This window comes from Oncorhynchus masou, chromosome 16, assembly GCF_036934945.1.
Source record: "Oncorhynchus masou masou isolate Uvic2021 chromosome 16, UVic_Omas_1.1, whole genome shotgun sequence".
Taxonomy (NCBI): domain Eukaryota; kingdom Metazoa; phylum Chordata; class Actinopteri; order Salmoniformes; family Salmonidae; genus Oncorhynchus; species Oncorhynchus masou.
In genome coordinates, this window is record NC_088227.1 from 16,797,248 (window position 1) to 16,810,811 (window position 13,564).

General features: G+C 43.7%; 1 protein-coding gene across 6 annotated transcripts in view; it reads left to right on the forward strand.

Moving 5' to 3' along the window:
• tbc1d32 (TBC1 domain family, member 32) overlaps positions 1-13,564 on the forward strand; it is a 39,099-nt gene that overhangs the window by 1,009 nt on the left and 24,526 nt on the right. For all 6 annotated transcript variants that reach the window (XR_010458230.1, XR_010458231.1, XM_064990957.1 and 3 more), the window contains 14 exons: positions 136-313; positions 766-837; positions 962-1,087; positions 1,590-1,668; positions 1,773-1,876; positions 1,970-2,031; positions 2,120-2,270; positions 2,384-2,443; positions 2,799-2,901; positions 7,697-7,834; positions 7,995-8,084; positions 9,369-9,511; positions 10,611-10,738; positions 10,971-11,172. Coding sequence is in view for 4 of the 6 variants with exons in the window: in XM_064990957.1 (XP_064847029.1) it covers positions 136-313; positions 766-837; positions 962-1,087; positions 1,590-1,668; positions 1,773-1,876; positions 1,970-2,031; positions 2,120-2,270; positions 2,384-2,443; positions 2,799-2,901; positions 7,697-7,834; positions 7,995-8,084; positions 9,369-9,511; positions 10,611-10,738; positions 10,971-11,172 (1,636 nt within the window). In the remaining 2 variants the exon portion in view is untranslated. The remainder of the gene's footprint in view (positions 1-135; positions 314-765; positions 838-961; positions 1,088-1,589; positions 1,669-1,772; positions 1,877-1,969; positions 2,032-2,119; positions 2,271-2,383; positions 2,444-2,798; positions 2,902-7,696; positions 7,835-7,994; positions 8,085-9,368; positions 9,512-10,610; positions 10,739-10,970; positions 11,173-13,564) is intronic.

Sequence of the window (13,564 nt, forward strand, 5' to 3'; positions counted from 1 at the left end):
TCACCGAATATTCCACTGCTTACAGGGGGAGTCTGTATGTGCTTGTATGCTTCACAACGAATACAATCTTGAAGCAGGAGTGTAGACTAGATATGGCATTGCATTCACCCATCACATTTACTTTCTCATGTGTAGATACAAGCAAATGATGCAGACATTGAAGAACACGATGATGGTAGTCGTTGAATCCTTGATTAATAAATTTGAAGAGGACCAACTGAGAAAGGAGGAGATGCACAGGGAGAGCCAACATCAGCAGTCAAACAGCCATTACACAGACAACTGCTCCGACAGTGATTCATCCTTCAATCAGGTAATAGCATGTAAAATAAATAGCCTACAAGTCACTTTTGATGCCCTAATTGAATTTGGTCTGCAACTTTGTGGTCTGCTACTCAGCATTGCTATATAAACGCATGATGTGTTTTCGTTTGTGCTGGCAGAGTTCATATTGATTTATAGGGGGTTTAATCTAGGCCGGGACAAAGTAAGGATCCACCCAACTATCCACTGAATGGCTTTTTATACACTATCAGAACTGTATCATTATACCTTATTAACATATTTATTTTGGTTTGGATAAGTAATACTATTAAACGTGTAAATCATTACATTATAGGCTACATTTGTTTGTGTTGCCTCTGAGTTGCGTTTGTAATCAGTGTAATTTATGCTGTCTAATTTTAGCTTACCAAGCTCAAAAAAGGGAATGTACAGTAATTACACATTAACTACAGTTGCAAATGCTTCCATGTTTCCATACAGAGTTATGCATTTATCAAACAAGAACAGCTGCAAGTTCTTGCTGAAAAGCTTGACCCTAGTAGGCCTAAAGAGGTAAAAGGATTTCAATATGATTTCTATCCTGTATAATTTGCTAGGTTATTACTAGCGGCAGAGATTTAATTGATTGGAGCCAATGTTGTGTGGTCCTTGAGAGTGAAAGTGATGTGTTGTGCAGGTGCGCTGGGAGGCCCTGCAGGCTCTGTGCTGTGCCCCACCCTCGGATGTGCTAAGCTGTGAGAGTTGGAGTGGCCTGCGCAGGAACCTCTCTGCTGCCTTGGCTGACCCAGACCCTGACCTCAGTGTAAGTCACTGAATAATGCTCACAGAAAGGTTGGCTCCTATGAGTGAAGATAACATGTTCTCAGAGAGATGCCTTTCTTGTGACATTTTGAAAATCATATTAAAGAGCCAACAAAGGAGAATGAATACTGTCATCCTTGTTTTGCTTATACAAGGAAAAGAGCTGGCCAGCTTAGTTTGGCAACTGATGATTTCTAATATATTAACTCAAAGTAAAGTAAGCCTATAGTATAGTTACACATTGTCGGTATTTCTTGTAGGCATACTTAGAGTATACATTTGAAACCTCAGATGAATACAAGGTCCATAAATAGAAACAGATACTCTGATATGGGAATTCACCCCCTAGGGAACTTGTGGTCAACTTTAGTTGTTTTCAGTCTGATGAACATTTGTCACAGTGAAATTGCAACAATTCACAGTTGTATGTGTCCTATTTTTCCAAAGGTCGTCTGTTTCTCTCCTCATATTTCTCAGTATTATTTTGTTTACTCTCTACTCAGGATAAGGTCCTGCGCTTTTTTGCAAAAACATTCTCCTGTTCGCCACTGAATGTAACAAGGGAGATCTACACCAGTTTAGGTAATTCATTTGTTTTTCCCATATATGTTTCTGAAATGTATTGTTTTTAAAAAAATAATCAAAGTCTGATGTGGATAATACATATTTTGCCTTCTGATAAATAGCCAAAAGTCTGGAGTCTGACTTCCTGTACCATAACTTGAGCCTCCCTACTGGATCAGCGGGGATTGATGTAAACAGACAGGACATTACCCGTCTCCTAAAACAAGTATGCACCCTCTCTAATGGGATACTTTCATGGCAGTTATACCTATATGAAAATGATGTCATTATTACCCTTTTTTTTGTTTTTTTTTGCCAGATGCGATTAATGAATGATTTTCAGAAGGAAGTAACAACCTTTTGGATTCGGCACCCAGAGAAGTGAGATGTTTGTTCTATTTTATGAAGTGATCCAAATTAATAGTTTAATCTAGAATTAGATATAGTATCTTCTTCTTTCTGTCACTAGGTACATGGAGGAGATAATAGAGAGTACTTTCTCCCTCCTGTCTATAAACCCTGAACACGGGTTAGAGACACAAGGGTCAGAAAAAGCCTTGAAGCCCATGCACCTCATTGCCTTACTGGATATCAAAGCCACCTGGTTTAAGAAGTGGATGGTGAGCACAATATTAACCTTCTCTAAACACCACAAAAAAAACAATCTCCCCCATAAGTAGTCAAACCAATTGTCAGTGCTGAGTGAATATGATGTCATTCCTGTCTCTTTCAGCATGGTTACTACAGCAGGACCGTGGTCTTTAGGCTCCTGGAGAGGAAGTACAAGTCTCTGGTGAGTGAGTGATGACTCATCTTTATGGTTCTGTGACAGTGAGGGTGGTGGTGACGCGATTGATGACGAGCTGATGATTGTCTCTGATTGTCCTCCTTCGTGATGATACATTTGTTTCCAGTTTTATTAAGATTAAAGTCTAGATTGCCTTTATAGCTATTGTCTTGCAATATACAGTTGATGAATGTTGAAGACATTAAACTTTCTATATATCTAGTTATATTCTGTTCGCAGGTAGAGTGCTGGAAAATGTATTACCTTCAAACAAATGATTTAGTTTACAGGTCTTCAGTTGTATTTTTTCAGTGTTTTCAACATTCCTTTGATGATTGTAATGAGCGCTGTTCTATCCCAGATTGTGGCAGCACTTCAGCAGTGCATTCATTATTATGACTCCTGTGACCCAGTCAGAGATGAGATGGCTGAGGTCATCCACTCTATGGAGCACCAGCACATCGGTAAATTAAACTTTCATCTACACTGGTATTTCTCCATTCTATTCAAATTATATTGTAACCAAAATCTACTGTAGCACAACACCAATAACCAACATGTAGACCTATTTTGTACACTGCTCAAAACAAATAAAGGGAACACTAAAATAACACATCCTAGATCTGAATGAATGAAATATTTGTATTAAATACTTTTGTCTTTACATAGTTGAATGTGCTGACAACAAAATCCCACAAAAACGATCAATGGAAATCAAATTTATCAACCCATGGAGGTCTGGATTTGGAGTCACACTCAAAATTAAAGTGGAAACCACACTACAGGCTGATCCAACTTTGATGTAATGTCCTTAAAGCAAGTCAAAATGAGGCTCAGTAGTGTGTGTGGCCTCCATGTATCTCCTCCCAGACCTGGACTAAAGCATCCGCCAACTCCTGGACAGTCTGTGGTGCAACGTGGCATTGGTGGATGGAGCGAGACATGATGTCCCAGATGTGCTCAATTGGATTCAGGTCTGGGGAACGGGCGGGCCAGTCCATAGCATCAATGCCTTCCTCTTGCAGGAACTGCTGACACACTCCAGCCACATGAGGTCCAGCATTGTCTTGCATTAGGAGGACCCCGGGCCAACCGCACCAGCATATGGTCTCACAAGGGGTCTGAGGATCTCATCTTGGTACCTAATGGCAGTCAGTCTACCTCTGGTGAGCACATGGAGGGCTGTGCGGCTCCCCAAAGAAATGCCACCCCACACCATGACTGACCCACCGCCAAACCGGTCATGCTGGAGGATGTTGCAGGCAGCAGAACGTTCTCCACGGTGTCTCCAGACTGTCACGCCTGTCACGTGCTCAGTGTGAACCTGCTTTCATCTGTGAAGAGCACAGGGAGCCAGTGGCGAATTTGCCAATCTTGGTGTTCTCTGGCAAATGAAAAACGTCCTGCACGGTGTTGGGCTGTAAGCACAACCCCCACCTGTGGACGTTGGGCCCTCATACCACCCTCATGGAGTCTGTTTCTGACCGTTTGAGCAGACACATGCACATTTGTGGCCTGCTGGAGGTCATTTTGCAGGGCTCTGGCAGTGCTCCTCCTGCTCCTCCTTGCACAAAGGCGGAGGTAGCGGTCCTGCTGCTGGGTTGTTGCCCTCCTACGGCCTCCTCCACGTCTCCTGATGTACTGGCCTGTCTCCTGGTAGCACCTCCATGCTCTGGACACTACGCTGACAGACACAGAAAACCTTCTTGCCATAGCTCGCATTGATGTGCCATCCTGGATGACCTGCACTACCTGAGCCACTTGAGTGGGTTGTAGACTCCATCTCATGCTACCACTAGAGTGAAAGCACCGCCAGCATTCAAAAGTGACCAAAACATCAGCCAGGAAGCATAGGAACTGAGAAGTGGTCTGTGGTCCCCACCTGCAGAACCACTCCTTTATTGGGGGTGTCTTGCCAATTGCCTATAATTTCCACCTGTTGTCTATTCCATTTGCACAACCGCATGTGAAATTTATTGTCAATCAGTGTTGCTTCCTAAGTGGACAGTTTGATTTCACAGAAGTGTGATTGACTTGGAGTTACATTGTGTTGTTTAAGTGTTCCCTTTATTTTTTTGAGCAGTGTATTTGGTTGTTGGAGAACATTTCTAATTATTACACAGGACATTTTAATCATTAGAGGCTAATAGCTTTTTCTGTGGCTTTTCACCTGCTGTACATCCCTTGAGAACTCAATGCAGGCGCCAGGCCCTCCCTCCCAGCTCGCCTCCACCTCTTCCTATTCACCTGGTTCACACGCCTCCTTATCCCACTGAGTGTGGGGTGTTTAGATGCTGAATAAGTCAAGTCTTGTTGAGGCGGCCCATATCTGCAGTTATCAGACACCCGGTGGTTTGTTTTCCTCTGTCTGTGGTCTTACAGTCTGTCCTCCTCCTCTCCAGGCCCGATGGCTCTGCTGCTATCTATCTATCGCCAGGGCCGAGGAGGGCTCCCATGCTTTGAAAGAGATTACCACTGTGTATACTGTGTAGTCTGGGGAAGAGCAGAGAAGCTGCATAGTGAAATACTGTTAGGGATGGCGGAAATCACTGACTGGCCAAGCTCAGGGAGTAGAATAGCAAAATGTCTATAACAGCAGCCAGAGTATATTCAATTCTGGTCTTTTGAGTCTTGAGAAGCCCAGATTATGTATGACCATGTGATATGTATTCATCATTTGATCCATGATACAAAGAATGACTTGTGTAAACTGGAGCTCACCTGTAATGAATATGTAGGGAGTCAGGAAGCAGGTGTAGAAAGAGAGTTTAATAATAAGACAAGGCAGGTGAACAAACCAGGAGTAGTGTACTGAATGTGAAAACAAACCAATTCTGCCTGATGACTGAGGCTACTGAAAGCTAAATAAAGGAAGGTAATCAAGGTGATGATGAAGTCCAGGTGTGGGTTATGATGGGGAGCAGGTGGGGGTAATGATCGGGAGCAGGTGTGGGTAATGATCGGGAGCAGGTGTGGGTAATGATGGGGAGCGGGTGTGGGTAATGGTGGGGAGCGGGTGTGGGTAATGATGGGGAGCGGGTGTGGGTAATGATGGGGAGCGGGTGTGGGTAATGATGGGGAGCGGGTGGGTAATGATGGGGAGCGGGTGGGTGATGATGGATGGGTAATGATGGAGAGCGGGTGTGGGTAATGATGGGGAGCGGGTGTGGGTAATGATGGGGAGCGGGTGTGGGTAATGATGGGGAGCGGGTGTGGGTAATGATGGAGAGCGGGTGTGGGTAATGATGGGGAGCGGGTGTGGGTAATGATGGAGAGCGGGTGGGTAATGATGGAGAGCGGGTGTGGGTAATGATGGGGAGCGGGTGTGGATAATGATGGGGAGTGGGTGTGGGTAATGATGGGGAGCGGGTGTGGGCAATGATGGAGTGATGGAAGCGGGTGTGGGTAATGATGGAGAGCGGGTGTGGGTAATGATGGAGAGCGGGTGTGGATAATGATGGGGAGTGGGTGTGGGTAATGATGATGGTGGGTAATGATGGAGCGGGTGTGGGTAATGATGGGTAATGATGGGGAGCGGGTGTGGGTAATGATGGGGAGCGGGTGGGTAATGATGGAGAGCGGGTGTGGTAATGATGTGTGGAAATGATGGGGAGCGGGTGTGGATAATGATGGGAGCGGGTGTGGGTAATGATGGAGAGCGGGTGTGGGTAATGATGGAGAATGATGGGGAAGCGGGTGTGGGTAATGATGGGCGGGTGTGGGATGTGTGGGTAATGATGGGGAGCGGGTGGGTGTGGATGTGGGTAATGATGGGGAGCGGGTGTGGGTAATGATGGGGAGATAATGATGGGGAGCGGGGTGTGGGTAATGATGGAGAGCGGGTGTGGGTAATGATGTGGATAATGATGGGGAGCGGGTGGGTAATGATGGAGAGCGGGTGTGGGTAATGATGGAGAGCGGGTGTGGGTAATGATGGAGAGCGGGTGTGGGTAATGATGGAGATGGGGATGCGGGTGTGGGTAATGATGGGGAGGTAATGGTGTGGGTAATGATGGGGAGCGGGTGTGGGTAATGATGGGGATGATGGAGAGCGGGTGTGGGTAATGATGGGGAGCGGGTGGGTAATGATGGAGAGCGGGTGTGGGTAATGATGGGGAGCGGGTGTGGATAATGATGGGGAGCAGGTGTGGGTAATGATGGAGAGCGGGTGTGGGTAATGATGTGGAGCGGGTGTGGGTAATGATGTGGAGCGGGTGTGGGTAATGATGGAGAGCGGGTGTGGGTAATGATGGAGAGCGGGTGTGGTAATGATGGAGAGCGGGTGTGGGTAATGATGTGGAGCGGGTGTGGATAATGATGGGGAGCGGGTGGATAATGATTTGGAGCGGGTGTGGGTAATGATGGTGAGCGGGTGTGGGTAATGATGGAGAGCGGGTGTGGGTAATGATGGGGAGCGGGTGTGGGTAATGATGGAGAGCGGGTGTGGGTAATGATGGAGAGCGGGTGTGGGTAATGATGGAGAGCTGGTGTGGGTAATGGTGGTTGCCAGGACCAGTGATTAGTAGACCGGCGACGTCAAGCCCTGGAGATGGGGAGCGGGTGTAGGCGGGACAACACCATGATTGTGCTAAACAACTAATTGTAAGCTATGTAGGAGGTAATTAGGTAAGGGAGACTGGGGTTATGGAAGTGCAGAAATTATTTAAGCATCCCTTAGGCTTTTTTAAAAAGCCTGTATTCTATTTCAGACTAGCTTCTCTCTCCTCTCCCAATGCTATATCCACTGAGACCTAAGAATGGCCCACTATTTCTCTCCCATACGCTGTTTCTCCTGAATACAGTGCCGTTGATATTTCCTACAGCCTCATGTATAGAATGGAAGGCCTAATAAAAAAGATGCCTAATGTCTCTCTCCCTTATAGTTCTCCTTAAAACAGAGCGTGCCTCGTGTTGTCTTCTGTGGGGCAGCTCTGCCGTAGAGTGAGGCTGCGTTCTTGACCTTGCATTGGATGAACACAGATAAACTGACCCCGTTGTCAGTGATTGTGCAAAAGGCTTTTTTTTGTCCCTTGTTTGAGCCTGTATTATCAGCACTGCCCGTAGTGTTTTTTTTGTTTCAGCATATGCTAAAAGATAGGTTGGTGAAGAAATTGTATTATGTTTCATATCAAATTACATCAGCATGCTATTTGTTACATGTCGTGAATGGAGTTTCACCTGAATAAATGTTAAAGGAGTTTAGACAGCATGTTATCTCTTTTGTTCCCACTGTTGAAGCATAATCTTGTTTCTGTCCAGGCACTGCTCAAAGGACTCTCTACACTACCAAGGAGCTGGAATATATGTATTTCGTCCACTCATTATGTGTGCTTGGAAGGCTTCTCATGTACACTAATGGGAGAAAGCTCTTTCCCGTCACAGTGTGGAAACGCAAAGGTATTAACAGAAGTGAATACTTTTTTTTAAACTGGAAAAAAAAGCGTAGTTTGACAGTTTTTTCACAGAAGTTGCATTGACCCCCATCCTGGAGGAAGAGCTGTTGCATTACTCTCGGTTGCCACCCTAACTGTCTGATACATGTGTCATTTTCTTACAGATCCAGTCAGTCTGACAGACTTGGTTGTCATTCTGATTAGCATCATGTACCAACACCCCAAGCCTCCTCACAGTGACTCATCACATGCAGGTGTGGTTCACGTTGCCTCTCCCATCCCTTGACTCACTATCCAGCCTTCTTTTACACATGCTTCCCACCCTCTCATTAAGATGATGACTTAACTATGCAAGAAGGTGCAACAACAGATGAGTTGTTCCACGGAATGAGTGCCTTTTGCATCCCTTTCATATTTTAAGTAGAAATATTGCATTTAAAAGCAAGTTATATTAATGGACGTGCCCTTTAATATAGACCACATGGAGAATTCAATACATCAGATTTTTATAATGACTGAAGTCTTTTTTGTTAAGCTTTCTTTCAATTCCCCCTCCCTGTTGCCCACAGCAAACTTCCAATTCCACTGTCATAAGGGGATTTATGGCTGTTATCACCTCGAGAGATGGGAAACGGTGTTTTTTAAGATTTAGTTCTTTGTGACAGAATGTAAAAATGACGTGAAATCTAAGTTTGTTTTTGCCCAAGTTACACTACTCAAAGGCACCCAATTTGGTGGAACAACTCAGATACTCCAGTATGTGGCTTAGTTTTTATGACAGCCCTTTATCTTGATATGTGTATTCTAGAGTACACCCACTTTGTGTCTGTCAGACCTTTGTCAAGGTGACACTGTGATACTCACTGAGATGAGACATTACATCACTGAGACTCAACTTGTGTTGAGCCGTTATACACTGAGTGTACTACATCTTTTTCTATGATACAGACTGACCGGGTGAATCCAGGTGAAAGCTACGATCCCTTATTGATGTCACCTGTTAAATCCACTACAATCAGTGTAGATGAAGTGGAGGAGACGGGATATAGAATCATTTTTAAGCATTGAGACATGGATTGTGTATGAGTGCCATTCGGAGGGTGAATGGGCAAGACAAAATATTTAAGTGCCTTTGAACAGGGTATGGTAGTAGGTGCCAGGCACAACTCAATATTAGGAAGGTGTCCTTAATGTTTTGTACACTCATTGTATATTATCTGTTGGTGACACCAACACCCATTTTATTGCCCCTTCACTTTCATGAGCAACACTACACTACCTTTACCCCAGTTAAATGATCAATAGTAATGTACCTTCTCTGTCTAACAGCATGTCCTTTGCCAGTGCTCCACCGCTAAAGCCACAAACTATAGCTTAAAATAAACATATCTTTCATGGTCTTTGTTCAAATAATGATTACTGATACTTAGGAATTTTCGTTCCTGTGTCGTGAAATCTTAAACTGAGCTGTCCCGTGTGTTTGTGTGGGTGGGTGTATGTGCATGTCTGCATGTGTGTCGTTGCAATTGTGTTTCTAGACACTCTCTCTCCCACCACTCTTGTAATGGAGTTGCTGAGGACCCTGGGTGACCGCACAGAGTGTGCAGTAGAGTGCCTTTACCAAACCCCTGTCATAGAGACACTGCTGGCACCCATCATCACCCTGCTCAAAGGAAAACAGGTCAGTATAAAGCAGGTCAGCATAAAGCAGGTCAGCGTAAAGCAGGTCAGCGTAAAGCATGTCAGCGTAAAGCAGGTCAGCGTAAAGCAGGTCAGCGTAAAGCAGGTCAGCGTAAAGCAGGTCAGTATAAAGCAGGTCAGTATAAAACAGGTCAGTATAAAGCAGGTCAGTATAAAGCAGATCAGCATAAAGCAGGTCAGTATAAAGCAGGTCAGTATAAAGCAGATCAGCATAAAGCAGGTTAGTATAAAACAGGTCAGTATAAAACAGGTTGGCATAAAGCAGGTCAGTATAAACAGGTCAGTGTAAAACAGGTCAGCGTAAAGCAGGTCAGTATAAAACAGGTCAGTGTAAAGCAGGTCAGCATGAAGCAGGTCAGCATAAAGCAGGTCAGCGTAAAGCAGGTCAGCGTAAAGCAGGTCAGCATAAAGCAGGTCAGTATAAAACAGGCCAGCATAAAGCAGGTCAGTATAAAGCAGGTCAGGATAAAGCAGGTCAGCATAAAGCAGGTCAGTATAAAACAGGTCAGTATAAATCAGATCAGCATAAAGCAGGTCAGTATAAAACAGGTCAGCATAAAGCAAGTCAGTATAAAGCAGGTCAGTACAAAACAGGTCAGCATAAAGCAGGTCAGTATAAAGCAGATCAGCATAAAGCAGGTCTATATAAAACAGGTCAGCGTAAAGCAGGTCAGCATAAAGCATGTCAGCGTAAAGCTGGCCAGCGTAAAGCAGGTCAGCGTAAAGCAGGTCAGCATAAAGCATCTGTTGCATTTTAGGTTACTTGGTACATTATCACTAAATAACTACACTAAAATAATACAATCTCTCAGCTCTAATGGTTATAAACCTATATTTATTCAATATATGTAATGCAGTGTAAGCTGGGGTAAATCCAAGTGTTTATTTATACAATATTTCAGTTCTATATACAAATGAATGAACCAACATCCCCAGCATGATGTTTATTAGTATTGTAGAAATGTGTTGATGGTATGTGGTAAGTTAGTTACATTTGCACTGTATGAGTTGTCTGTGTTATTTTGTATTAATTCCGCAATGTGCCCAAAGCCATTTCAATTAAGTGTTTTGTGTCACAGGCTAAATTAAACTCCCCAGAAACTACATTGATTCATATAGCAGACACTCTCGCAAGAATTGCCACCACTGAGCGAGGATTATCACTTTTCTTAGATGAAAGAAATCTAGTTTCTGGTGAGGGGGAAGGGTAAGTAAAAACGTATTTTATACACAGGGTACTTATTCATTGTTTATTATTATGAATATTGCACTTTCAGCATCTTAAGTGTACTAAAAAAGTATGACGTTTTTTCTCGTGTACTTACAGAGCACAACAATTTATGTTGGATTGTTAATCCTTATACATCAAACATTTGAATGGTATACCAGTATGAGTGACGGCTCATGTAATCGATCAGGGTGTTTTATTTGTGGTCTAGTATTTCAGCTGCCCATGTAATCGTTCAGTTCACCCAGAGGCTCCTGGCTAAAGAGCTGCCATTGTTACGGAATGCAGAGACATCCTATGGCGTGAGCGGGGCCTTCATCTTCGTGTGTCGGCAGATGTACAACACATGTGAAGGACTGCAGGTGCTCAGGCCCTATGGCCTGCATGAGTGCATCGCTGCAGCTTGGAAAAAGGTATGTTTTTACTCTACCAAAAAAGGAAGCAATTTTCCATCATACTAATCAATTCTAAATGTATTGGTCGCGTACACAGTTTAGAAGATGTTATAGTTGGTGCAGCGAAATGCTTATGTTACTAGCTCCTAACAATGCAGTAAAATGTCAAACAGGTACACAAATAATCAATTAAAAATAGAAAGAACAAGAAAGAAATATATAATGAAACAAATCCAATTAACAACCCAAATAGCACTTTAACAGTAATCCTGATGCAATCTATATGTATCTATCTGTACTCCAGCACTTTGGATTTGAAATGATACAATGACTATGAGGTTAAAGTGCAGACTGTCAGCTTTAGTTACTGCACTTTTTGTACATACAGTGGTTCTTCCTTTAAAAGTTGCTGCGTACTGCAGCACAGCTTGCGGGTTGCCGCAGAATTCTATGGCACGTTTTTTAAATGTCAGCCGTTGTTGCCAGAATGATGCAATTTACCACAATCTGCCACCATCTACCACAAATGGTCACGGCATAAGCTCAAAACGTTTAAAGGGAGAACCACTGTAGTAGTCCCACCGTTTTAGGGGACCAAAAGTATTGGGACAAAAGTACTTCCACTGAGATGTATCACTGAGACTCAACTTGTGTTGAGCCATTAAACACTGAGTGTACAAAACATTAAGGACATCTGCTCTTTCCATGCCATAGACTGACCAGGTGAATTCAGGTGAAATATATGATCCCTTATTGATGTCACCTGTTAAATCCACTTCAATCAGTATAGATGAAGGGGAGAAGGCAGGTTAAAGAAGGATTTTTAAGCCTTGAGACAATTGAGACATGGATTGTGTGTATGTGTCATTCAGAGGGTGAATTGTCAAGACTAAATATTTAAGTGCCATAGAATGGGTTATGGTAGTAGGTGCCTGGCGCTCCCATTTGAGTGAGTCAAGAACTGCCACGCTGCTGGGATTTTCACACTCAAAAGTGTCCCGTGTGTTTCACGAATGGTCCACCACCCGAAAGACATCCAGCCAACTTGACACAACGGTGGGAAGCATTGTAGTCAACATGGGCAAGCATCCCTGTGGAACGCTTTCGACAGTTTGTAGATATATATATGGTTACATAAGCAAGATCTTTAACTTATCCTAAGACACTCCCAGTGCATCAGCAGTTTTACTAGTTTGATTACTCATTTGCCAGCAAGCAGGTATGATATGCTGTTTGCTTTTATGAGCCATTGTCTACGCCTTTATCAATAGGAATTCTAAGTAATTCTTATCCCACATTCAGATACCAAACTCCACCCTCCTAAAATGTTCTCATAAACATAACATGTGAAATACAGTATTAACTATTGTACTTGGTGGGGGGAAGACATCAGAAAAATACTATTTTACCTATTGAGTCAAATGTCAGAAAGTTAAAGTTCCTGCAGTCCTATAAAATATTTGGAGTCATTAAATGACCAAGGATGCTGGAGGTTACCGAAAACCATACGTTATGATGGACAAGCTGTATTTTGTTGATCTGTAAACCTCCAGCATCCGTGGTGTCTTAAAAATTGAACAAAATTGTATTTGTCACATGCCCCGAATACAACAGGTGTAGGCTTGACCATGAAATGCTTTCTTACGAGCCCTTCCAATGATGCAGAGATTTATAATAAAAAGAAAAATAGTAATACAAGGGGAATAAAATACACAAGAATGGAGCAATATACAGGGAGTACAATTACCAGATCAATGTGCAGAGAGATGTATGAGGTAGACACTGTACTTTATCTACATGAAGGCAGGGTAAAGAGACTAGGCATCAGGATAGATAATGATAAGAGTAAACTAAAGAACAGAGTAGCGTCAGTATATGATGAGAGTAAAAGTGTGTGTGAATGTGTCTTGATGTTGTGTCCATATGCGTGTGTGTATGTGTGTCGAAGGTAAGCGTGTGTGTGTGTATGTAGTGTATGTGTGTGGGTTTTCTGTGAGTGTATCAGTGTAGTTGTGTGTGTGTGTGTGTGTGTGTGTGTGTGTGTGTGTGTGTGTGTGTGTGTGTGTGTGTGTGTGTGTGTGTGTGTGTGTGTGTGTGTGTGTGTGTAGTCTTGTGAGTGCGCATAGAGTCAGTGCAAGAGAGGGTCAGTGCATGTAGTCCAGGTAACCATTAGGTAGCTATTTAGCTGTCTTATGGCTTGGGGGTAGAAATGGTCTCGGAGCCTGTTGGTCGGTAGCTGAGTGAACAGTCTGTGGCTGGAGACTTCAGCAATTTTTATGGCCTTCCTCTGGCACGTCCTGAATGGCAGCTGTCCGCACCACCCTCTGTAGCGCTTTGCGGTCGAGGGTGGTGCATTTGCCAAAACAAGCGGTGATGCAACCAGTCAAGATGCTCTCCATGGTGCGACTTT